General features: G+C 38.5%; 1 protein-coding gene across 2 annotated transcripts; it reads right to left on the reverse strand.

Moving 5' to 3' along the window:
- Positions 1–929: 929 nt before the first annotated feature.
- Positions 930–13,044, reverse strand: dpys (dihydropyrimidinase). 2 transcript variants are annotated; one of them, XM_063878546.1, is made up of 10 exons: positions 12,828–13,044; positions 12,485–12,738; positions 10,834–10,992; positions 10,088–10,267; positions 8,563–8,752; positions 7,881–8,037; positions 7,591–7,732; positions 6,076–6,218; positions 2,531–2,738; positions 930–1,427 (listed from the first exon to the last, which is right to left on the reverse strand). In XM_063878546.1, the coding sequence occupies exons 2-10, from the start codon at positions 12,734–12,736 to the stop codon at positions 1,368–1,370; spliced, it is 1,491 nt and encodes a 496-aa protein (XP_063734616.1). In that variant the 5' UTR covers positions 12,737–12,738; positions 12,828–13,044; the 3' UTR covers positions 930–1,367. The 2 variants fall into 2 exon arrangements, with proteins under 2 accessions (XP_063734616.1, XP_063734615.1); XM_063878545.1 differs by lacking the exon at positions 12,828–13,044 and having other exon boundaries at positions 12,485–12,821.
- Positions 13,045–26,267: the final 13,223 nt, after the last annotated feature.

Consider the following 26,267-nt stretch of genomic DNA (forward strand, 5'->3'; position numbering starts at 1 on the left):
GAAAAGGCCTTGCAAAAGTCTTTGTGCCATTTTAGTTTGTAAGTCAAATTATGTGATTAATTATCAATATATTTAAGGTCAATCATTACTTTACTTTATTACAATTCTTAATTCTCATCTTTGTTTTTTACTGTAAAAAAATGATCTTTCATTTAAATTAGCTGACGCCTTCATTCAAGGGACCAGGAACATTTGCTTAAAATACGCCAAACTATTGTGGTTTCAATTGACCTACATCTTTTAAGGTCTTTAACATGTTGTGTGTGTTTGAGGTATAATGGCCAGGGTGCAGTTGAATCAGGTGGGTTTCAGTCTGTAGGAGATGTGTAGACGTTCAGCAGTTGTGTTATCTAATAGTATCCAGTGGGGAGCGTTTTCAGACAAACTCAGTCTGGATTGTACATTCCCACACCACCGCAGTCCTTCCACTGTCAGAGACAAGAGGAAGGAAGTGGTGCGGCTCAGGGATGAGTAAGCCTTCTGTGACTCACGCGCCGCCACTGACCCGTGTGGCAACCTGATAAGCTCACATTATGTCTCAACGGGCCCTGTGGCATAATACCACGCCAGCATGCCAGCCCAATAGGAGACCGCCGTATGACGCCCGGTGACAGCCACAGACATTTTTTTTTAAAACCATGGGAAAGAATGAATACAGTCCATACATGGGCATAGATGGAGCACAGATGATAATGTGCCATCCTGCTGAATATGCAAATACAATTCCAATCTGGGTCAACAAAGTAAATCTTTATACTTTAACACATGCCACTGCATTTAATTAATATTTCATCAAAGGCATGGATGCTTTTGGCTGAGAATCATCAGTCCTGTTATCAGAGAAAAGGAACATTGGGGAAATAAGGGGAAAAAAACGTGATTCATTCACAAAAACAGTCAGATTTTTAAAAATTATTTTATTGCACAGGATTAAAAAGTGATGAAGGATCCTCTTTTCTATCACAGCAGTGTTTTTAGCCATGATATTATGCATCAATTATATATTTCATTGCTAACAGTGAGTAACTTTATTGCATAATGTATGTGAGAGCAACCCTTCCCAGCAGCACCTGTGTACTGAGCACAGCCTTAACCTCACAGCTGAAAAATGATAGCAAATATAATATCTGCCAAGAGAAAATGACCCAAGTGATGATCAGAGTGGACATCAACAACAGTAGGACTGTTACAAATTCTATGTCAATGGCTGAAAAATGCATGTATGACATGCAGTAATGTCTTGTTTCCATTAAAAGTGTAGAAATCTCAGAGCAGGTTAAATTAATGAGGCAGCATAATGTAGTTTTGACTTTGGTATATTCAGGATTGTACTGCAGACTCTGCCTTTCATGGTGTCGGCCTGTTGTTCACAGAGAAATGACTTCCCCTTTATACGGCTCTCTGATCACAGCTGTAGGCGTCCCCACCTGCATACAGAAAGAAAGTTCAATTGACCTTTGGTGAAAACTTTATCTGGATCTGGATGCTTAAATTAAAAAATATATTGGAATTTCAGACCTATCAAAGGTGCTTTACACATAAGCAGCCCCTCTGCTTGCGCTATGCTTCATATACCGCATGATGCTAACTTTATAAACAAGAGGAAATACAACTCTAGCCATTTTTAGAGTGGGCTATGTGGAAATCATCACTGCTTCAATGACTCATTCACTATTGCCTTAAACATTTAGAGAAATGAAAGTAAAATGGGAAGGTTTATGTCATGTTCAGTGTAATATGATGATAGGCCTACTGCTAGCATGCAGTTAGCTAAGCCTAGCTGACAAACAGCATCACAGCTAGCCTGACTCTTTTCCAAAGTAAAATAAAAGGAAATAAATACATAGAATATATTTATGTAAATTAAACATTAACTTGACATTATTTAACACTGATACAATAATTGTTCTTACAATTATACTGTCAATGTTTAGGTTTGTTTAGTATATTGTTTACATTTGTCCTATAAGTGCTAGATTTGAGCTATTTTTAAATGTTTCAGTCCTTAATCCATTACTTAGCTTCCTGTTTAGACTTCCCTGCACTCTGTCACTGCTTTGCAAGGACTCTTGCAATGCAATGTATTCAAGATGGTTACTAGACTGGTCTAATCCAATGATCTAATCCCTGATCCAAAGCCAACATAAACATGTTTATATTGTGTATAATTTGGAAAATTGTCAAGTTATAGGTTTCGCAGGGTGTTATGTGCCTGATTTTTTCCTGGACAGATGTATACCAGCATTAAAGGATTTTTGGGGACACGTTTGTGCAACAGAAACAACTTATGAACACAGACAGTAAACAGTGGGATTTTAAGGGTTATTTCACTCAAAACAGCTGCCTGCTATTGAGATGGCTGTAAAAGCAAAACAATGAGCTAAAAGGTGCACAAATGCCCTGGGGAAATGTACAGTCGGTGAGAGTTCTTTGTAGATTCGTAATTAAGTTAGCTCAGACTTACACATTTTGCTAACTGGAGTGTTGTTTTATACTTGAATACATGAATACAGTGTTAAACTTGACCGACCTGGTCCCTTTGCTTGATTCTTTTGTAAACAAACTCAGAGAAAGGTTTTCTGGGGATGAATCTGCCGGACCCTGGTGACACTTTCAGCTGCCCGTCCTCATACACGACTTTGCCTCTGGAGATGGTGATGACAGTGACGCCGTGGCACTCCATGCCCTCGAAGATGTTGTAGTCTACAGCCTGGTGGTGGGTTTTGGCTGATATCTTCCTGCAAACACAAAGATACAAATACATTGTAATGAAACAAATCTTCAAACTTGCATGCTTTCTAACTGCCAGGCTCAAAAAAACAGAAACATATTGTGTAATGCATTGTGTTCTAATCTGATACTGATTGAATCAGGCCAAGATGTACTTATACACAGCATCGAGTTACTGCAGCTCACTTACTTTGCGGCAACAAGCCAATGTAATATTTATAACTTTGGCTCATGTGATGCTCTATTTGCTGTAAAGAAGAGGGATGTTGAAGATGAATGAGTTTTGATTAAAGAGATGCAAGACAGGCACCTAAACAAATATATAGCATGGCTGCAAAATATTTGATTGGAAGAAATTATTTAAATGATTGAAATGATTCATCTGAAAGCACTCAAGGTGAATGTATCTATGGCAGGAATGGCTTTATTCAAGATTTATGTCCAATATTATACAGCACTATGCTACTGCTACCATCTCTCTGCAACCACAAGTAGCCATGTGAGTGTAAATTGCACTACATATTTATGTATTCTAATCAACTGCACCTGACACCTCACAACACATATCTGACAGCTATATTGACAAGTTACTGTTGCACTTAAAGTTGTCACATACAAGACATATAATTAGCTTTGAGATACATTGTATGAGAATAAACTGTGACACAATATCAATCCAGTAAGGTAATGAAATAGGCACTACCTTGATAAACTACAATAGCCTGAAAATACAGCAAAGAAAAAGCCATAAACATAACACTTTCATAAAACATCTTTAAAGGTGATATACTGTAGGAAATGTGTGAAATATTCACATTTTCTAAAAGTAGTTTGGTCTTGATCAACTCTTGATTTGCATTACAGCTGCTAGATGTGATGTGGAAGTTGATTTGTTTTTCTTTGTGCCTTTGTAGGTAGCATACAGCTTGATTTAAAAGCTATCCCGCTTTGAACAGCTTCCTGCTCCCGCTGAAAACAAAGCCATCAGTTTTTAAGAGTGAAAAACAACTATACCATTGTCTACTATATAACCAAAACAAATAGCTGAGAGACACAAAAACACTCTCTTCAGCTGCAGAGTTAGCTGATATTTATCTGTGATTATCACTATGAGGAACCCCTCACATCATTACCAAAACATATTCCATGCATTAACACAGCTTTTTTAAATTAAAAAGCCAAAAATCCTGAGTGACTTTACAACCTGCACTGCATGTACTTAGGTCTTGCAACATAATGTTCCTACTTGGACTCAAATGAACATGTTAATACGTATACATTTAACATACTGTATCCATATTCATCCATATCTGTGCATATGTAAAAACCTTTCATATAACTCACTTACACATTATACATTTTTTACATGTCTCTATTTTATTCTTGTGTGAATTCATATCTGTCCTATCCTGTGTTTCACCCTTGTCCATGTTACGGCTAAAACACTCTTTTTTTATTCTTATCTTATCCTGTCTCAGTGAGGTACTGCATAAGGGTTAATATAACAGTACTTCATAAGGTACGGAACCTACCTACAGTACTTTCATCACTGTATGCACTTGGTAACTGTAATCATAGTAGCTCTCTAAGAGGGAGAGCCAATTACATCCCTTCATAATAAAATAATAAAATGCTTTGCACAGCGAAGATTGATGATGTCTAACAAACAAATCACATCTGAGTGAAAAGACTGCATCAGCAGAGAAATAACTCTGACTCAGACACTTCAAGTGAGCGCGCTTTCCCCCCATTCACATTTCCTGTTGATGTGTAAAGCCAGAAACCTTGCCTAGTGTGCACTGACAAAAACAAGATGTGTCCTCATTATTCCAGCATACCCAATTACGAGACACATTGAGTGAACTTCCTAGGCGTTTCTGGTTATGCAACTGTGCATGGCCCCTGGTACCGGATGTTATGGAGCGACACTTGCGCTGAGGGGCGATTAATTACGTTAAATTTCACAGATGAATTCACGACTGCGGCAATGAAACATGAGGCGCTCTCATGCTTGAAAGGCAGTATAACATCAGCAGACATGCATACGGGGTAAATACAGAACACACACACAAACAGAGAAACAATCAGGGAACATCTGAGCACTAAAAAAAATGATTTTGAAACACTTTTCCGGTGTTACAGGTGACTTGATTTACAGAAAATTGAGCAGAATGAAATGTGTTCTTTTCAATGGCTTCCCTGAGGGGCCCAGTCCAGATTCTGCAGCAAACAGAGCAGTGCATTCTGGGTTACATAAGACTTAATGTGCTACAATCTACTGGAACGCAAACTGTCCTCTGCTCATGTGCATACTGTCCTCAGTTCCATATATGGGACTTTGCTAGAATAATAACAAAAAAAACAATCACATGATCAGTGTTTATATAAAGCCTTGTGATATTCTGAGCTGGTTGTTGAAAATAACCTTAATGCTACTAAGGGAATTGGTTTAACTCCCACATAAAATATTCGTCATCTTTAAGATCCTCAAAATCATCCATCTGCATTATCCCACTGATGCTGTGGTTTGCTTCCTAAAAATAATGACCAAAAATGGTAACGAATACAACATTTATTTTTAGTGACTAATGACTGATTCATATGTAAATGATGTTATGCTTTAATTTGCAGATGTAGATACGTGATGACATCCTCTGCCATCTGGATAGAGCACGATTAGCTTATGTAGAAGGTTACTGTGTTGAGGTGGCACAAGATGAAAGATGCATCACTTTGCTTTTAATGCCGGTATATAAAGCTAGCACGCTATACAGCTAAACTTTAGAAATCTTATCTTTTTTAACCCAATGCTTGTATTTAGTATTTAAAGGGGACCTGTTATGCTGTTGTGCTCATTATCTGGTTCATATTTATATCTTGTGCCTCTCCTGTGTCATGTCTCCATACTTTAATGTTCAAAAAGCTCTTTATTTTTCTCATACTGCCTGTGCTGCAGCACCTCTTTTCACCCTCTGTCTGAAACCAGAGCCCAGTCTGCTCTGATTGGTTAGCTGGCTGACTCTCTTGTGATTAGTCAACCACTCAGAGTTGTCCCGCCACTTAGCCTTTGACGTACAATGCACTAGCCAGTAAAAGTGTAACATAATGATGTCAAAGTGAATGCATTGCTCTGTTTGCATAGTGATGACAATATGTAACGGAAGTAAACAAAGGGGTTCAATCGAGGCGTTTTGGGGATGGGGTTAGCCTTTACAGACCACATAACACCCTACAGGAAAGGGTAAACCCAGAAAAAAGCATAATAGGGCCTCTAACTTTAACTTTTCCTGCTTCATTTTAAACACTTTCTACCATACTACAGATTAACTTGAGTCAGCCCCTCACCTCTTCATCTTAGGGTCCCAAACAACCACGTCAGCATCCGAGTTCTTGGCGATACGGCCTTTCTGCGGGTAGAAGTTGAAGATTTTCGCTGCGTTGCTGCTGGTGACAGCTACAAATCGATTCTCGTCCATTTTGCCGCTGTGCTGATGGAGGGAACACACGTCGGTTTGAGAAAGGGGGCCACAGTATACAAAATACAGAATTAGCAGGCAAAAGGTCAGCGCTTAACTGCAGCAGCAAGCAACTAATTTCTGCCAAAATATCATCTAATTTGTGATTTGTAAGCACTGTGGAGTGTTGTTAATCTTCACAGTGGCCTTGGGGCAGCCCGGCTGAAACATCGTCTTCTCTTGAGAAAATGCAACGCCTGCTTTCTGAAGCGATCTGCAGCTCCCAGAGTTTATTGCCTGTTCTGTTTCTACCGTAGAAAAAGGATCATACTTTATACTATAAACTTACATTTCACTCCTATTAAAATAAAAAGAGTGCAATAATTACTGCAAATAATTAATGTCAACAAATTAAAAAAATAAACACTCTTAACCTAGCATTAAAAGGTATATTCATGGTCACTAGGAATCAAACATTTTACAATAAACCCCTGCTCACTGTTGTGTCAGCATATCATGGACCCATGACATACTTTACAAAATGATACAGGTGAAGGGGCCCCTATACAGCAGGCATGGTCAGATTAAGAGTGAGTCTGGGCTAGGCTGCAGCCGAGTTGCCACAGACTTTAAAAAAGGAAAATTCCCTTAACTTAAAATAAATTTTAAAAAAGCTTGACCCCTAGTGGCCCACAAGAAACATTAAAAAACTGTTTATGGGAACATGCAGACCTTATATTTTAAACAATACTGTGCCCATATTCTTCAAAACATTTGGCCTTCCTACTCGAGGAGTAATAAGCCTTGACTAACAGTAAGATGTGTCAGGCTTACGTAATACACATGCAAATAGGACCCTCATTTGAAAATTGCTGGTATGGTGTCATTAGTACGGCAGCCAACGCAGGTAAGAAGAGAAACAATAATTCTGATCATGTGTGTTTTCTAAGACAGGTGGGGGGAAAAGTGCTACCTTATTTTTTTACATTTCTTTTTTCTTTTAGATGTGAAAACAGGTGTCAGCATCAGTTCTGTAAAGATCACAAGATGCTGAAGTGACATCACTACCCCAGGTTCAAAACAGGTATAACATCTCCAGACACAGTGTACATATTTCCCCCCGTGTACATTTCAAATCAATGAACCTGGCTAAACCTTTTGTCCCTATTTGATGCAATGATAAAAAAAAAAACTTTTAAGGAACTTAGAAAAATCCTCCTCGCAAAGCACTTTTGTCCACCTGTTCTTTAGTCATAAATACTTTTTTTTAAATCACCTTGTTTTTTTCTTTACCTCTCAGGGTTTCCATATTTCCTGCATAGCAGCTGCTGATGGCATGTCATGGCACTCACACCTCTGCTATGTAAGTGTCAGCGCTGAGCCATGTCCGGTCATTATGACTTACCACTCCCTTCTCCCAGATGACGGACATCCGGTCCTCCACCCCGTTCACTCCGTTTGGGATCTTGGTGAAGTCATCTTTGCCCAAAGCCTTCTGGCACACAGAGAAGGTGCAGTTGTCCGTCCCCGTCACACTGAGATCATCACTAGCATAATTTGAAGGATTAATACATGTTTGGGTGAATGACAGAACAGAAACTGACATTAATGAATAAATATACAGAAATAAAAAGCTCCAACACACAATAATCTTTAAAGGATATTATTGATGGTTAAACTTTCAGCTGGACCTACTTGGCCAGCAGGTCCATGAGGTACCCCGGGGTGCTGGGGTCAGGTCTGAGCGGGGGCCCCATGACAAAGCCTGCAGCATGGCCCCAGTCCTTGTGCCAGCAGTGAGTGCCGTCAGTGCCCAGTCCAGCTGCAATGGGCTCCCCGAACACAACACGCCCTGCAGAAAGAAAGTAATATCATTGTTTATATTATAATGGATTAACATACATGTAATAATACATTTGAATGGGAAATGACTTTCTGTAACTCCTCATGTTTTGCTTTAAGTAAAGTAAAAATCTAATTTACAAAAGAAATGTTATATTTAATGTCATTTTTTCACTTTTCCATTATTAAACAATGAACACTTGTGACTCATAATACCATTATAATACATCAAAATATTCTATTTATCATAATTAAAGGAATGGTAAGTATAACACACTATGATCTGTGGTCCATCACAGTGAGTAACCAGCATAAATAAGGAATGATAAACAAATGATGATCTTAAAGCATTATCAGTATGATTATATGCATCATATACCTATCATAGTAACATACCACACATGTTTTTTTAAGGAAAAATTAAATACAAAGAAGTGTAACACTAAAAATGACCATGGTTCTGACTGTTACAGGGCTGTGTTGGGCCATCCTCTCTGCCCTCTCTCAACAGCAGGGGGAGGCAGCCCACACTCACCCTCTCTGCGGGCATTGGACACCACCTTGGCGGCAGATTTGCTCATCACATGCACCACGTACAGCGGGCAGTTGACAGCGTGTGCAATGGTGATGGCTCTCTGGGTGGCCTCGGCCTCCACCTCCTCCGGCCGACACAGCTCGTGGCCTTCTGGCCCCGTGATGCCCAGAGACAGCATCTTCTTAGCACCCTGCAGAGGCCCCGCGGGGAGGGGGACAACAAGACAGCATAAAGGTTAGAGGAGAGGGGGGAGAACAACAGCAGTGTGTGTCCATGCAAAGGAGACACAACACATGAACACTGCTGCAACTACACTGTAGCAAAATTACATTTTATAATTATTATTCTTTTTATTTAGAAAACCCCAATTTTTTTAAAGGTATTAAAGTGGCGTCACTTCACAAACTTGATGAGAGTAGCAAATTAGGGAAAAGACAATAAAGCAATACATTCAGGGAATAGTTCTTGTTTTAAATGGCATACTGTATGTGCTATGAATATTGTTTGACAAAAAGCTATTCACATACAACAAAAGTAGAGTGTGAGTATTTTATTCTACATAGTGGCAATACTAATGTTTGGGTGAATAATAGTAACTCTCGGAACAAATGAATGTTTAGAGAATTTCAAGATCCATTGCATTGGATATTTTCTTTACAGCTGACCAGTGTATCAAGATGTTTTTTAAGCCATGTGATGGGGGCCCAAAGGACCCCAAATGTAACATGTTGGGTAAGCAGAGAACAAAATCATGCCTATACACCTTTAACACATATCCTAGTGACAGAATTAGTCAGCAAGAGGGGATGGTAATATACTGAGGACGACCACTGCATTCAGAGAGACTGTTTTTCAAACAGTCTGCCAACACTTACTAGAGACTATGACACATATTCATTTATAGTAAATTTAGAAACGTGAAGAAATAATTAAATAATAGACAATCAAGTTTAGAACAACTCAATCAACAACACACTTTGTTTGTGTTATCATGAAATGTGCTTGTAGTGTTGCTGTTCTTGATTCAATGTATGCAGTATAATGTGTCTTTCCTGTCATGCCACTTATATAATTTCAAAATTGACGTTTAAACTGGCTCATTAACAGAAATATATTTTAATGAGCACTGCTCCTTTCATTTTAAACTGCATGATCCCCACCACAAGAGACGCCTGTTTCACTTCTTTGACATTCTAATGCCCTCTAGTGGTGAAATGTTGTCATGACATTTGTCATTAGTTGCATTGCTGACACACACAGTCTCAATGGACCTTGGACCATCTGTAACATACAGTGAAACACTGATTTAGTTTATGGACTAATTAGCTTAGAAAGGAAATAAGACGGTCTAGGATATTCTTAGGCAGAAAGTCAGTGGTTAAATACTGAAAATCACATACATTCTAACACATATGTGCAAAAACAAACACAGCAGCTCTTCAGTTTAGGCAACCTCTTGCTTACCATAAGATTCTACTAATTCCCTCGAGATAATAAACCTGTTTTCACGTTATCTCATACTAACCTCTGCGATCAGGTCTCCATTCTCAGCGTGCACCTGAGCTATAGCTCCGATCTCCTTACACTGGGAGAAGGCAGCGTACAGCTCTGAGTCCTCCAGCATGAACACGTTTTTATAGGCCATGAACATCTTAAAGGAGTTCACTCCCCTCTCTTTGGTCACCTTCTGCATCTCTTTTTTGACCTGGAAAAAAAATAGTTTTGGACAGACAGACGAATAGCTATGAGGATCATTGATGCTTACATACAGTAACCCTCTCAGTACGCCAGACAATTTCTGCCACACTTGATGAAAAAAAGCCACTCAAGAGAAAGAGAAAATGTTTTTTTTAAATGGAACATAACTGTCTAAAAGAACTCACACGGTATTTCAAAAATAACTGTAATTTAATATTAACTTATAATTATAACTAATTATCAAACTTTCAACATTTCTTAAAGAAAGTTTATCTTTATGTTGCAAAGGTAGGTATTACTCTGAGACACTTAATCACTAATTACAGATTTTACATCACTATTTAGAGATATTAAATCATTATTTTGATAAGCAGGTCATTATTTAAAACAAATGTCTTATTTCTTTTGATATTCTAACTCATTTTTTCCCTCATTCTTCTGAAATATAATATTCTTTTTTTGGACAACTAATTGAATATTTTATTAGAAGTGTTTCATGGTAACAACTTATCTTATTTCACAGGATTTATTTTGTATTTTTTTATATTTATGAAAACTGATGTGCTCCATCACCTGGTCACTCCACCACGTGACAGCGACATGCAGCGAGTAGTCGCAGCACACTTTGGGGTCAGCAGTCTGTCTCCAGGAGTCGTACGCCTCCAGGAGAGACTTCCCCCTTTGGGGGATGACAAAGTCCAGGATCATTGTGGTCCCTCCTGCCAGAGCGGCCTGGTGAAACACACACATTACCACAGAGGTGAGTTAAACATTTACATACAGTGGCCCTGAGACACACACACTGTCTGTGTGCAGGCTGATCTGGCAGTGCAGTGACTGATGCATGTAAAGTCTACATTTAGTTGATATAGTGCTTTTGTTATGTACTTTAAATAAACTTTGCCCCCAAAAAAATTCACTTAAGCATTCAAAAGGAAAACATGAGGAACTCCAGAGTGAAGGAATATTTCTCTATATGTTTCTTGTCAAAAATATACAATATATTTCTAAACCTTCCATATTAAGTGTGTGTAGCCTGTTTCTCTTGAAAATAAGTCAGACAAGTTTAAAATACACTTCTAGTAGCAACTTTCAAAATAAAATACAAGACTGCACATCAAATCGAAGATAAATACAGCTTAGTAAATAAGGAATCTGTTTTGAGGGAACTTTTTTAAAATGATAACAATTTAACACAGATACCAATACTGCAAATAAAGTCTACTCCAGCAGAGCAATGGTCCGAGTCATATGTGTTTACTACCATTGATAGCAAATTGATACAATGCTAATTCTAAGATATCCAAGTTCATTGTACATTTAAATTTGAAATCATATATAGAGTCTGATATTGAAGCTTGCAATGGTGGAAAATACTCCTGCTTATCAGTACAATTTAGAGTTACTTTATACTTCAACTATAACATTTAATTCAGTAAGATCACCAGGGTGAAAAAAGAGTAATTCAACATAAAAAAGTATTGAAAGAGTTGATTAGGTTACCGAATTGTTAAAAACTGTATATATATATTGTTAAAAATAAATAGCGTAAATTCCAAATGTGTAAAAGGCACTTTAATACTGGTATTGCAAAGGTTTTTTCTATTTGAAAACTGTATTAGATTTAGGTGATTTGCAGATTCAGACTAATACAAACATTCACAACAAATCATGTTACATTAAACTATATCCCTGGCGATAAGGCAATCTCAGTGTTTCCATTTTATGTAATTGTGTACCTCCTCGACTTTATTTTGATATTCAAAGTTGTAATTTTCACACCCCTCCATTTGATCACTCCACTTACTTGGCAGGTTCACATTTTCAATACAAAATATAATCAATACATAAATTATGGTGTATGCAATTATAAAAAATTTTAACTACCCAATAGTAAATAAAGTAATCAAATTAGCCCTGTCTTGTCAAATGCAATATTAAAGTCACCATATTTGAAATGTTGTTACCTTAAGCATATTTTGATACAAAACCTTTACGTGCTTGCACCTGAGCAGCCTTCTTCTACCACTGCTGGTAGTTTGAACTGATATGCATGAATGAATCAATATTGAGATACATTAAATAAACCAAGTAGTCTACAGTGTCTTAATGTGAAGGCTAGTTTAACTTCCGTTCTCATTCTGTTTGTCTTGGTCTAACTTGATGCCTCCGAACCGGTCCTCCTTCTCTCCCTTGCGCATTGTGAATAAGATATCCCCCTCACCTTGGTTCCGATGTAGAAGTCGTCCACAGCCTTGGTGCCCATAAACGCAAGCTCCATGTGTGTGTGCGTGTCGATGCCGCCCGGGATCACCAGCTTCCCAGTGGCATCGATGACTCTCACTCCCCCCGGGATCTGGAGGTTCAGTCCAACTTCCACAATTTTCCCATTTTCTATGTAGACGTCGCTGATCACGGAGCAGTCTTCATTCACGACTTTGCCCCCTTTGATCAGGATCCCTCTGGGCTCTTCCATCCCTTTAAAACCGAGAGACATAAAATGTTAAAGTGTGCAAACTGAACAGAAGTGCAGCTCGGCCGTGTGCGTGTGAGTGATCAGATCAGACCTTAGCTCCAAAGTTCATGTGAGACAGGGATGTCCACTGATCTCCATTCGCGATTACTCAACTCTTGCAAAGTAACACTGTCTTCTGTGTAACAGCGCCCTGTTTTAGGGGAGTTGGGTTGTTTTGAATCTGCCCTCTTCTTAATGATTCACAGAACCAGAATCCAGCTAATTATCCAGTGATCATTGATGGAGAAAACTAACCTGTTCTGAAGTTAAGTAACCTGCCATCCACAGGTGCAAAATAAGGCCTGGTTGAGCAAATCTTTAGCAGTGGTCCTGCACTGATCTCATGTCAAATCACCTCTGTGCATTGGCAGCTGTTTTATGGGCAGGGGCAAGGCAATAATAAAGTGCACCAGCTGTAATTTCCTTTTTCTTTATTGAATAATCTGCTCTCATATTTTATTTTAATGCAATCAATTGATCAGTAATTAATATTATTATTTTTTGTATAAAGGAACATTTCAACCTTTTTAACCCCTTTTCTATTTTGCGTTGTTGGGTACAAATATAGTTTATTAAGTGCAAAAACCAGAAAGATTCAAACTCTGAACAAGAAGGAAAGTGCAGATATATTCACTTCAAGCAAGTACTGCTATTGTAAGTGCTGGTGAAATTGTTACAAGGCCTAAATCAGATTTTCAATAATTGAATTGCCAAAATTCAATTGAAACAGATGGGGAAATATGCAGAGTTTTTGCTTTCCTATTGTCAATGGGGAGCTCATCCCACAAATCCACCAAGTGTTTTAGAGGGGTACCTGAGTCCCACTCGCAGTGAGGGAGTAGCAAGCTGATTGGCTGCCGGCGAGTGAAGAGCATGTGATGGTGTGTATGGTGTAAATAAGGCCTGGATATAGGAAGGTTCTGATCCCCTCAGCTTGGTAGGCTAGTACCAGTGTCTTGAAGCAGATTCTGGCAGCCACTGTCAAAACATGTATATTATTTACATAGCCCAATACAACAAACTGGTCTCTGGGGCCTTTACTGTGTGTGTAGCACTTAATACCTTCTGTCCTAAATCCCCGCAGTGTATAAGGGAAAACTTGCAAAGCAACCCAACAATTAATGGGGGAGCAAAAGAGGACAGAGAGGCAGGTGTCTTGTATGTGTGATTGTGATTGCCTGTGCGGTGCTTGCATCTCTTTCTGACATTGGAAATTGATTAATGCCATTCTTTTCACATCAGGAGGCTCCCTTGAGATTGGCCTTCGACAGAGAGTGCAGCTTCTGGTTCTGGTGAGGACAGTGTTCTCCTCTTATCTGTTCCTTCTTTCCAGAGAATTGCCAACAGAAGCCTGAAATTCTTGCCGGGACACGAGACAATCCAACACCTAGGGGTAAATACTGACCCCACGTCACATCACTACATGAACAGTGTAATGAGGAAGATTAAAACAGCTGCAACATAATTTCTTAAATCATTGTGTGAGATTTGAATTCAACCAAGGTATTGAGCCATCTCATGGTTAGCAGTTGAGATGAATTGACTTTTAACTTTTAGCCATACTTTATGGGACCATGTTTTTTTCATAGTCTCTAAAATGACCCTCCAATTGATAACTTGTTTGAACTTCTGGCTTTCTTAAAGTTATTTCATGCCATGCCCAGAGATACCCAAATCTTGAAAAAGACCCCAAACCCCCACTTTGAAAGAATGAAAAACATGGATGTTCCCTCAGCTAAATAAAACTTTTTTTGTTTAGCACAGTTTGTCTTTCTGTTTCACTGAATCACTCTTTATACCTTTTACAGCAGACGTTTAAAACAAATCAACATTTTATATAAAAAAAACATCCATATTGGCTCTGTCTAGAAAAGGCAATACACTGTCATATTTTTACCTGTGGTCTTCTGCTTGGGGTTCATCTTGGTCATCATTCAGAAACATGTGACCAGTTCAATGCCTGAATATAAACACTCCAGAGGCATGGAAGCTGACTGGTCAAAAAGGTAATTGTATATTTGTGAACTGTTTATATTCACTATTTTAAAAAAATCCCCAAATTCAACAGGCTTCTGATAACACTGTGATATCCCCGGAGCATGCAACTGCCTCTCTTTCATGAAGAGCTGTTAGCCACTGGGAGAGATTAGCATTTTCCTGCAGTGGATTGGTTGTCTGCAGCGCATCAGTCCAGACAACTTTTCTCATCCATTAGTGTATTACGAAAACAAGACACATTGGAGAGACAAAGATGCGTGCACTGCCGAGATAAGCACACGCACAGGGCTTAGGAACACCTAACCTTCACAGTTGCAATAAACAATAACATGTGACTTAAGAGGATTTACATAAGATGAGAGGAGTAATCAGAGGGAGTGAAAAACCAATGAGGCAGCAATGGCATCTCCTCAAAAGTCTCTGTGCTGCTGAATGAGGAAAGTTGCCATTCCGCTGGATTTAGAGGAAGGCTGTTGTTATCTTTTTATTTCCTCTACCGGCACTACAAACCGACACAGATGTCAGTTTCTTTCCCGACTGCATTCAAATTCAGTGAGCGTAGCTCCGAGTGTTGACAAGGTAAAACTCTGGCATTAGAAGGGCAAAGCATGCACAAAAAGTGACATAAGATAATGCTCAAGCAGATTATCAGCGCGCTGTGCTCAGGCAGAAAGAGGCTTGTTTACTGCGTTTGTGCTAAACTTCACACATCACACTGCAGCTACAGTAAGTGTGTGTTAAAAATACAACAAATCTCAAAAGGAGAAAAGATTATAAATCCCTAGTTTTGTCATTTCTATTGCTGTTTTAATTGTTTGCTTTTGGTAAACCAGGAGGGCTTTCTAGGAAATGAAATGCTATGTTTCTCTTTTTTCCTCTCTTATCTAATTAGATTTCCTTTACTTTAATCTTGTCAGACTTGCTTGTCTCTTATTTTCTTACTTTTCCTTTGAGTCAAACTGGATTAAATTTAACATGTACCTAATATATGTCTATAGAAATCAGGCAAGGGACACACTGATAAGGAAATTGAGCTGTTTATGTTGATTCATTATGAAAACCATGTGACCTCATAGATTTGATATGGATACATGCATTACTTTAGGTTTAATAAACTCTCTATTTGCTGTGTTGAACTATATGTGCGGAGTTAAGTACATTTACCCTATTTGCCTACGCCTATCAGGGGTGAATATTGGTCATTTTACTCCAAAACATGTTTGCCATCTTTAGTTGCTTTAAAAATTAAATGTTTTCATCCCCTTTCTGTCCAGCGAGAACCATGTGTCTCCATGATTTTATATTTGAATACTTCTCATAAATGGAGTTTTTTTATGTGCAGTTTTAGTTCAAATTAGCATAACCTTAAACATACATGCAACATAGACATACAGTGGGGCAAAAAAGTATTTAGTCACCCACCAATTGTGCAAGTTTTCCCATTTAAAAAGATGAGAGATGCCTGTAATTTTCATCATAGGTACACTTCAACTATGAGAGACAGAATAGGGGAAACCATCCAGGAAATCACATTGTAGGATTTTTAATGAATTAATTGGTAAATTCCTCGGTAAAATAAGTATTTGGTCACCTACAAACAAGCAAGATTTCTGGCTCTCACAGACCTGGAACTTCTTCTTTAAGAGGCTCCTCTGTCCTCCACTCGTTACCTGTATTAATGGCACCTTTTTGAACTGGTTATCAGTATAAAAGACACCTGTCCACAACCTCGAACAGTCATACTCCAAACTCCACTATGGCCAAGACCAAAGAGCTGTCAAAGGAGACCAGAGACAAAATTGTAGACCTGCACCAGGCTGGGAAAACTGAATCTGCAATAGGTAAGCAGCTTGGTGTGAAGAAATCAACTGTGGGAGCAATTATTAGAAAATGGAAGACATACAAGACCACTGCTAATCTCCCTCGATCTGGGGCTCCACGCAAGATCTCACCCCGTGGGGTCAAAATGATCACAAGAACGGTGAGCAAAAATCCCAGAACCACACGGGGGGACCTAGTGAATGACCTGCAGAGAGCTGGGACCAAAGTAACAGAGGCTACCATCAGTAACACACTACGCCGCCAGGGACTTAAATCCTGCAGTTCCAGACGTGTCCCCCTGCTTAAGCCAGTACATGTCCAGGCCCGTCTGAAGTTTGCTAGAGGGCATTTGGATGATCCAGAAGAGGATTGGGAGAATGTCATATGGTCAGATGAAACCAGAATAGAACTTTTTGGTAAAAACTCAACTCGTCGTGTTTGGAGGAGAAAGAATGCAGAGTTGCATCCAAAGAACACCATACCTACTGTGAAGCATGGGGGTGGAAACATCATGCTTTGGGGCTGTTTTTCTGCAAAGGGACCAGGACGACTGATCCGTGTAAAGGAAAGAATGAATGGGGCCATGTATCGTGAGATTTTGAGTGAAAACCTCCTTCCATCAGCAAGGGCACTGAAGATGAAGCGTGGCTGGGTCTTTCAGCATGACAATGATCCCAAACGCAGCCAGGGCAACGAAGGAGTGGCTTCGTAAGGAACATTTCAAGGTCCTGGAGTGGCCTCGCCAGTCTCCAGATCTCAACCCCATAGAAAATCTTTGGAGGGAGTTGAAAGTCCGTGTTGCCCAGCGACAGCCCCAAAACATCACTGCTTTAGAGGAGATCTGCATGGAGGAATGGGCCAAAATACCAGCAACAGTGTGTGAAAACCTTGTGAAGACTTACAGAAAACGTGTGACCTCTGTCATTGCCAACAAAGGGTATATAACAAAGTATTGAGATGAACTTTTGTTATTGACCAAATACTTATTTTCCACAATAATTTGAAAATAAATTCTTTAAAAATCCTACAATGTGATTTCCTGGATTTTCTTTTCTCATTTTGTCTCTCATAGTTGAAGTATACCTATGATAAAAATTACAGGCCTCTCTCATCTTTTTAAATGGGAGAACTTGCACAATTGGTGGCTGACTAAATACTTTTTTGCCCCACTGTACATGCAGAGTGACAGTAATCCAAACACATCATATTTAAACCCTGACACTGTTGTGGTCCCCCACACCCCCTTCAACACCCCCACCTTAAACTGTAGTCCACCATCCACACCTGGCACTGTTGTTTTTGGCATTCACAAAAGAACATTTATGAAAGTCCAGAGAAGATGAACTTCCTGTGCCAACAAGTTAAACCACAGGAGCGCGTACGATTATTCCACACACCAACCTACTTGTACATTTGTCGAGTCAGGAAACAGTCATGGAAACTGGCGCACACAGCCCTCACACACAGACCACTGTCTCTGACATGCACTACATGGGTCTAGAATACCAAACAGGCAGACACAAGAACATAATCAGACAGGGCACAACACGTTGATTAGTACTTATCCATGGGAATAAGATTCAGCTGTTTCTGAACAATTAGCAGTAATGTTTGCATTTACAGTATATTTATATACACAATGCATGTATCTACACACTGTATAGACAGGGTTGGATAGGGACTTTTTTAATACTTTTAAATTATTTTAAAAATGGATGGACACTCTCAGTCAGTGCTCTTATTGATTGGTCAAATCAATCGCTTTGAACAACTCTAAATGTAGCAGCAAAATGCATTTATTTACATTGATAATGTTTTAAGATGTTTTAAAAGAAAGAATAATATTTGTTGGACCTTCATTTTGTGGCTACATCCATTCTTTCAATACCTTTAATATTTCTGATTTAATCATCAAAAGTTCATATTAGATAACTTACTTTTTTTTGTTTTATTTTAAAAATGGCCATATAGACTCAATCCTGTCCATAGACAGTGTGTTTCTGTGTGCATTCGAATACATACAACCACCTTCATATGTATTATGTTGCATCACTTTCAATTCATACAGTCATTTTTCTGTGTTCTGTATTACTCTTACACTAACTGCATACAGCTACCAATCACACTTGCATCCTATTTGACCTGCCAGTGCATTCATGTAATTACCTCTATTTTAATGTACTTTTTAAACCATTTTTTACCATTTAAAAAAAATCCCTGTGTATCTTTTAGTCAAGCAGTGCATGTTAGTATGTATGAGCCACTGGCCTGGTTCTGGTTCTGGTTCTCATGGTGAATATTCATGCTCACAAAGGAGTGGCTCAGGATTGCATTACCACTAATTGCAGCCCAGATGGCAGTGTTCTCCTCAGGTTGAAATGGAAATGTGACCTGCAGTTCTGACTGCTGAAATATTGTATTGCTCACCACAATAACCGACATGTCATATGTTGGTACAGAAAAACAAAGCCCATAATAATATTTGTGTGTGCCGTTACAGGGTGATACACTTCAAACAAATGTGGGCAAATTAAATGATACGGTTAGGACTTGTTTTTTAAAAAGTTATTGTAAATGGTTTCAGAAAGAGAATAGATTATTGTTTTAAACGTTGGAATAGGATATGCATTTAGTGTCATGCATGGCATTGATTGAATGACATATTTAGTGATCATTTCCAGGCTTAAATTAGTAAAATAAATATCCATGTAATAAGGCTTCAATGCGACACAAAGTGATGTAAGATTTCCTGACACTCTGCCTGTACGAGGACACTGGGAAGTCTGCAGCTACTTCAAAACATTTGTCAGTCACATTGTTGCAGCTCAAGCATCACAAGGCAGCTGTTAAGCAGACTCTAAAAATGTTAAGCTTCCAACAATGGGAGGCAGAAAATGTGAAGGGAAACAATTAAATTACGCCTTGCATGAAGTTTGCTTTTCATTTTGTGAGGCAAATTTAGTGCCATGGTTAATCATTATGCTGTTGAACACGATTTGCAAAAATATTCAAGAGCTTTATGTGCCTCAGTGCCCCTTCTGTATTGAAAAATAATGGGCCTCTATCCAATTAAAAACTGCATTAAATCTCTAAAGTATTACATGCACTTTACTGGTATCTCTCTGATTAGGCTTTTCTGCATGTGCAGATGCTGACAGCACACCGAGAAAAGGGAGCTCTGACTGACTGCTCCCTTTTAAATCTAGCACAGGAGTTCAGGATTTTGAACGATACAGAAGGTAAACGCAAGTATTTGAACTGAAAAGGATTTTTAAAAAAAATTTAAAATCTGAAATCTGGGAGGGATCTCTGATTGAGGGATGTCATATTGACCAAAAACAAGACTTAAGAATCAGAAAAAAATCCTTATTCATTTTACATTAGATAAACCGTATTTGTGTATGATTCAGTGTCAGGTATTCGTAGATCTTTCTCATAAAAATACAGTTGAACAAAATGTCTGCGATGATGCTGATTGTGGTGACATGTCTAGTTATAATAAGAAGCTTTTTGTATTCATAACAGCCCTTATGTTTTGATTTTAGCATTGATAGGCAGTGATTCATTGTTCTGCAACATAGGCGCCAGTCCAACATGTGAATGGATGATTTATGTGACCATCTGTTTTGTTTTGATCATAATTTGATTATCTCCCGTTTGTGTGACGACTTTCCATGTCAGAACCCATTTTGCTACACACACTGTACACGCGCACCCCCCTCTCACATGTGCATGAACACACATGCGCAACACAACTTTGGAATAATTGAGCTCCCTCTCCATCACTGCCTCACACATTCACACCCCTCGATTCTTTTTAAAAAACTCACCAAATTATGATTACTAAGTAAGTGGCAGGATAGTGGCACGAACGCCTCACTCTCCCCCACTATCTATTTGTGTTAATTAAAAGATTTGCAACTACATGTGTCTGCAGATAATCAAAATGTCTTCTGCAGCAGCACTCCCAGATGCATCGGCACTCCAGAGCTCATTTGCTCGCTGCGATCTCATGTTTGTTTAGAATTAATCAATCTAACCACAATTGAGTTAATTAATTAGTGTTTTAATGCTACTCTTTATAATTGCAGTCAGATGAGTCTGCAGACAAAGCAATCACATTAATGCAAATACAACAGATAATTGTTATCCAAACTTCCTCAGCAGCAGCAGCAGCAGGGGAGATCTTACTGTACTGAGGAGCACGGACCGGCACTAGATGGCACCATTGAGCAGAGTTTCTCCTCGCTGTCCCCTTGTCACTTCCTGGATATTGTTCAATTAGCTGTCCTATACTGAACACATATGCATTGAGGGATATATGACACGAGGGTCCCTGTGATACCCACACTTATAGTCTATAAAGTGTTGCAGCGACGAAATAAAAGGGCACTGCTTCCTAGTGTGACATGCTGTTTAAATGTGCATATCTACACTAAAAAACCCTGAAACGTTGATTTTAATTAAGTGTATTATGTCAACAGATTCCACCGAACTGTATCAGGTTACTTGAAAACATTAATATGAAGTTTAAATACAAAATATAAGGTTCAACTTAATATTATTGCTTTCAACCAACCTAATACAATTAGGTGAGATTTGTTGACATAATATACTTAATTAAAGTCAACATTTCAGTTTTTTCAGTGTAGTAAATCAAAGGGGGCATTCTCTGTGTTTCTCTGTGATCATTCTCCACCAGATATATCAACAGCATGACCTTAGAGGCTTCTTGTTCTAAATGTCAGGGGCCATGTTTTGTTCAGCAACAAAGGTTGCATTGTGTTTCAAGCATCTTTAAGCCATTTTCATTGTGTAATAATTCATTTGAACTGCTCACACCTGCACACATCAGGCCAGTAAGAGTAAATAATGCATACTCTCAATTTCCTGTTTGGGAATTCTGCAGAAAACAATTCCCCTTTTTTCACAAAGAGAGTAAAAAGTTTGTTGCATTGTTACTCCTCCAAACTTTTCATCATTCAAATTTTATTCAGAGCATCTTCCTCATCATTATCATCACCATCATCACCATCATTAACCGCAGCTCGTTTGGAATCGCGTGGCTTTGTAGAGTACATTTTTGTTTACCCAGTTCCTGGTGTTTTTCAGGAATATATGCGTGTATCATTTCGGCAGCCTCTCAGCAAGAGCCATTATTCCCTCATCTCTTTAGTTTATCTCCTCTGATGATCTGCTCAGATAGATATGACAGCTGAATAAATATGCAAACGGAGTGCGCAGCTCCACACTTCACCGCAGAATTTCTATTATGCTCGCAGATTTAGAGAGGAAGAACAGTATATCGAGATAACAATGGGACTCTTTGGGGGATTTGGATGAGTTTTTTTTCTTTATCATCTTCTGATAAACTACGGCGATCAGCTGAACAAAAATCAAAAATCAAGACACTTCTTACTCATTTGCTAATTAAAAATCTCTTTTCACAAATCTGATGTTGACAGAGATTTTGAATATCATAGAATAAGACGGAATTCATAAAATAACACTTACTCATTAATTAACTCAGTCAGCAGTGTCATGTCCTTTTCTCTTTTACTCCTTTACAACATGTTTCATTTAAAATGTATTTCATTAATTTAAATTAAAGGTGTTTGCAGTGCTGTGACCTCATTACCTGCAAGATTTGAGAAAATCAAAAGGAATGATATGCTATAAAATGAGATCATGAATGACATGTAAATAGTAGATTCAATTGTAACTGACCCTGATTTATCTTTTACTCAATGTGGCTTAATGTTTACCCACTCTAAAATATAAAAAATGTACATTTTGTGAGTGTATTGTTTCATAATCCAAAGAAATACGATTTCTTACAAAATAAAAGCAAACAAAAATAAAATGTTGCAGAGAATAGAAAGACATCTTCACATCACTACATGCACTGGTGGTGTACTGTCGGACTTGTGGGCATATGTTTCCTTTTTATAGCATACTGGTGACTATCTCAGCTTTAATACTTTGGGCTTCCGCCTGGCCCCCAGCTCCCAGCATGCTTTGAAACATGTAAGTCTCTTTTCAATCAGTTTTTTTTTTTTTGAGCATGGCATCGATATTGGCTTCGTTCGTGGCAGAAGAGGCGCTTTGGCAGCTCTGTTTGAAAAGAATTGCCATGGGAGGGGTCGGCTTGACCCAGCTTTAATGCAAAACTGAAAAGGAGAGGAAACAAAAAAAACAAAAAAAACAAGCTACTATATTTAACCAAAAAACTGCAGCTTAGTCAGAGAAACACACGATAATGATATCCTCTTAACAGTCCTTGCTGCAGAATTACAGCCCCTCATGGCGGCAGGGGCCAAGATTGAAGACTAGAGAGAAGATGCAGTTATTACAGCACAATCATTTTGTTGTGACTGTGTTCCTGGCCCCATTCACCTTACGCGGTCAAAAGAGCAACGCTACAAAATGAGCAATTAATGAAGCAATGCTATGTCTCTTTCCTCAGAAAAAGCTCTCACATCCTCAATAAGCACTTGTAAATGTGATTATTTTTCTTGCTCGTTTTAAGGGATTTGTTTCTGCACCACAGTTATGTTAATTGACATCACGTGCACTAGTTTAACTCCATTTCTCTTAGTTTACTCGAGCGGCAGTAACAATGCTCCCTCAAGAGGAACTTTGGTTAAAGACTGAGTGTCCACACGCAGCTGCTCCTTCCTCGGAATAAACTCTAAAAATAGATACATCTTCCTCGAACAGGTTTCTTGTTGTTTTTGCTAAATCTTAATTAGCGATTAGTTAGAATTATTCTTTTTTTTTCTTCCCCTCAGTGGAGGATAGTCTGTTATTTTAATTAAGCAGAGGTCAGAATTATTAACTCAGCAGGAGTGTGTTGATTGAAGCTGTGGAAAATCAGCAACAACGCTACACATCGCAACACACCGATGCACATTGTATCTCCCCCCTTCCCTCCTCTCCTTTCTCAGCAAACTGTGAAACAAGGGAGGAAAGAGGGAGGGGAAGGGTTTTTGTTGCTTTATGTTGTATTGCTCACTGATTCCTTTTGATACTGTGCTTCCTTGAGACCCCAACCCTCCATCTTGCATGTCCCAATGGTTGGATCATGATACAGCTCAAACCAGACCCCTGATGAGAGCACCCACTGGGTTTAGTGGTGGGGCGAGGTAGGGAGAAAAGTTGAAGCAATGAGAGAAAGGGGAGGTTAAAAAAAAAAAAAAAACTGAAAGTGGGCTGTGAGAGATGGGAAAGACGGGATAATTAAAGGAGTGAGAGTGAGAGTGTATCATGCGGCTCACGCAGAAGAGAGCTGATCAGACTATAAATCAAAAAAACGCCTCGATGTTATATCTTGGTTCAGATCTTTTGACAGTATATTGCTTGTATTCCTCGTGCAACATGGCAGCTGGCTCCACATCAAGCGGATAGATGTACAGTAAAGATTCCATTTTCAACCCTCTCTATGTGATGCAATCTAAAAAAACAAATGTTTACCCATACAAACTTTTAAAAGCTCTTTTTTCTTCTCATTCTGGACTTTAAAACCAACTTAAAGGGGCGCTATAATGCTCATTTTCAGGTTCAAATTGTTTCCTTTACTGGGACATGTCTCCATGCTTTAATGTTCAAAAAGCTCTTTATGTTTCTCATACTGCCTGTGCTGCAGCACCTCTTTTCACCCTCTGTCTGAAACCAGAGCCCAGTCTGCTCTGATTGGTTAGGTGGTCAACTCAGTTGTGATTGGTCAACAGCTAAGAAATGTCCCGCCCCTTAGCCTATCATTTACAATGTGTTGTAGCGCTTGCCAATCAGAGCGCTATTGTTATATAGTGATGTCACTATGTTACGGAAGTAAACAAAGGACTGAAATGGAGGTGTTTCAGGTGCGGGGGGGGGGGGGGAACTTTGGGATTTTAGCCTTTGCAGACCATTTACATTCACAATAATCTATATAACACACTATAGGAAAGTGAAAACCCCCAAAAGCATAATAGGGCCCCTTTAAGATGTTGCACGTAAGATTACAAGTTAAATTGTGATTTGAAATCAGTGACTCAGTTAATATGTAAATGCGGAGACAGTACAGCGGCACAGAACATGGTTCAGTCTCGGGTTTGATTTGTTAGAAATCTCTGCAGGGAAAGATTGAAAAGTGTTGTACATTCTGTCTGTGGCCAAAAGGCAATTACTGCCAGAAAGCTTTTGACTCCTCCTGATTATGTGATGCCTTTCAAAAAATTACACAGATTTCGCATCACATGCTGTGCATACCTCGGCTTCAGTTGGGAGCCTCAGAAGAAAATCTTGACATTCATGCACACCACCCCCCTAGCCCCGTATCTACTGTAGGCTTTAGTTTGTCTGTGGGGACGATGAAAGACAAATAGAAGGGGGTGCTGCTCACACTGCCTGGTCAGCACTGCAAGAAATATCTGTCTTAACAAGGCATTTAGTGTAGTCTTCATTTCAAATCAAATTATTAATAATATAAAATGAAACCTTTGGCATTTAAAGTACTATGTGCACAGTTTATGAAATCTTCCCATCGTGTGTTGAATTATTTACATGGCAATTATTTTTGACCGGTTTTAAACACTTTGAGTAGGATCATTTTACATTTTCTGCATTAATAGCCCTGATTTTTGAAAAAAAATAAATATTTTTTATCTCAAAGTAGGAGCCTAACTTCTCTCTATAAGATTACACCTGGACAATATTAATCAGCACTTGGAGCACTAAATAATAAACATCAGTACAAGGATCTCAATGAATGGTAATATGTGATCGGTAATACCTGATTACCAGGAGGTGGAATGGGACTAAATACACTGACTTCTTGATCTTGATACAAATATTTCTGTTTTTGTGCTGTTACATTTTTCTTCTTCATAAGATCTCACAGAGGAAATATTGTACTTTTTACTTTCATACTTTTATTTGACACTTGAAGTTTAACACTAACTAACATAATGTGTTTACAGTATTTATACACTACAAATATACTCGGTAGTACACAAAGTATCCAAAATAAAACATTAAAACACTATTATATCTAAATTTTGATAAAACAGAATGCTTCTTTTGATACTTTAGGTTTATTTTCCTGTTAACGCTTCTTTACTTTTACTTGAACTTCAATATATTACTACTTTTACTCAAGTAAAGGATATGAATACTTTGTTCACCACTGTTATTCCCTGAGAGACGACAGCAACAGAGGTAATGTAAGTTCACTTAGGTACCTCACTCAAAATGTATCAACACATTGACTTTTGAATCCAGATGTTGTACAGGACTTGGTCACTCTTTAACTCTGTTACCTGACTTCCTCCTTTGCTCCCATCATTACGTCGCTGCCTTCTTCAACCTACCTGTTCCAATAACAATAAATAATAACAATCTACAAAATCAATAATTAGAGGAAGAGTCGGGTCATGCTCCCTCAGATCTAAAATCAATGAAATAGCTAATGATAATATTTAGAGCAGTTTAGTTCGTCACTAGGCATGCAGTGATGATGTGGACTGTATTCAGAGTGAAATGCAATTCCCTATTGAAATAATCTGTCTTAAAAATACATGTAAATTTAGGTGAAAAAAAACAAATCTTTTAATTATTATTGAAACAATTTTGATTTGATTAAATGATAAGTAAAAGTGTTTTGTATTGTCAGTTTATTTTTCAAAAAACTCTT

The sequence above is a fragment of the Eleginops maclovinus genome, chromosome 3 (assembly GCF_036324505.1).
Source record: "Eleginops maclovinus isolate JMC-PN-2008 ecotype Puerto Natales chromosome 3, JC_Emac_rtc_rv5, whole genome shotgun sequence".
Classification (NCBI taxonomy): Eukaryota; Metazoa; Chordata; class Actinopteri; order Perciformes; family Eleginopidae; genus Eleginops; species Eleginops maclovinus.

What these genes read in the sequence shown, in the direction of transcription:
- dpys (XM_063878545.1), bottom strand. Translation starts at nt 12,757, where the DNA reads ATGTCTCTCGGTTTTAAAGGGATGGAAGAGCCCAGAGGGATCCTGATC. An exon ending in GTCCAATGCCCGCAGAGAGG is followed by an intron (nt 8,038 to 8,562) that starts GTGAGTGTGGGC and finishes TTCTTTCTGCAG; the next exon opens with GGCGTGTTGTGTTCGGGGAG. An exon ending in TGGGACCCTAAGATGAAGAG is followed by an intron (nt 2,739 to 6,075) that starts GTGAGGGGCTGA and finishes TTGTGTTTGCAG; the next exon opens with GAAGATATCAGCCAAAACCC.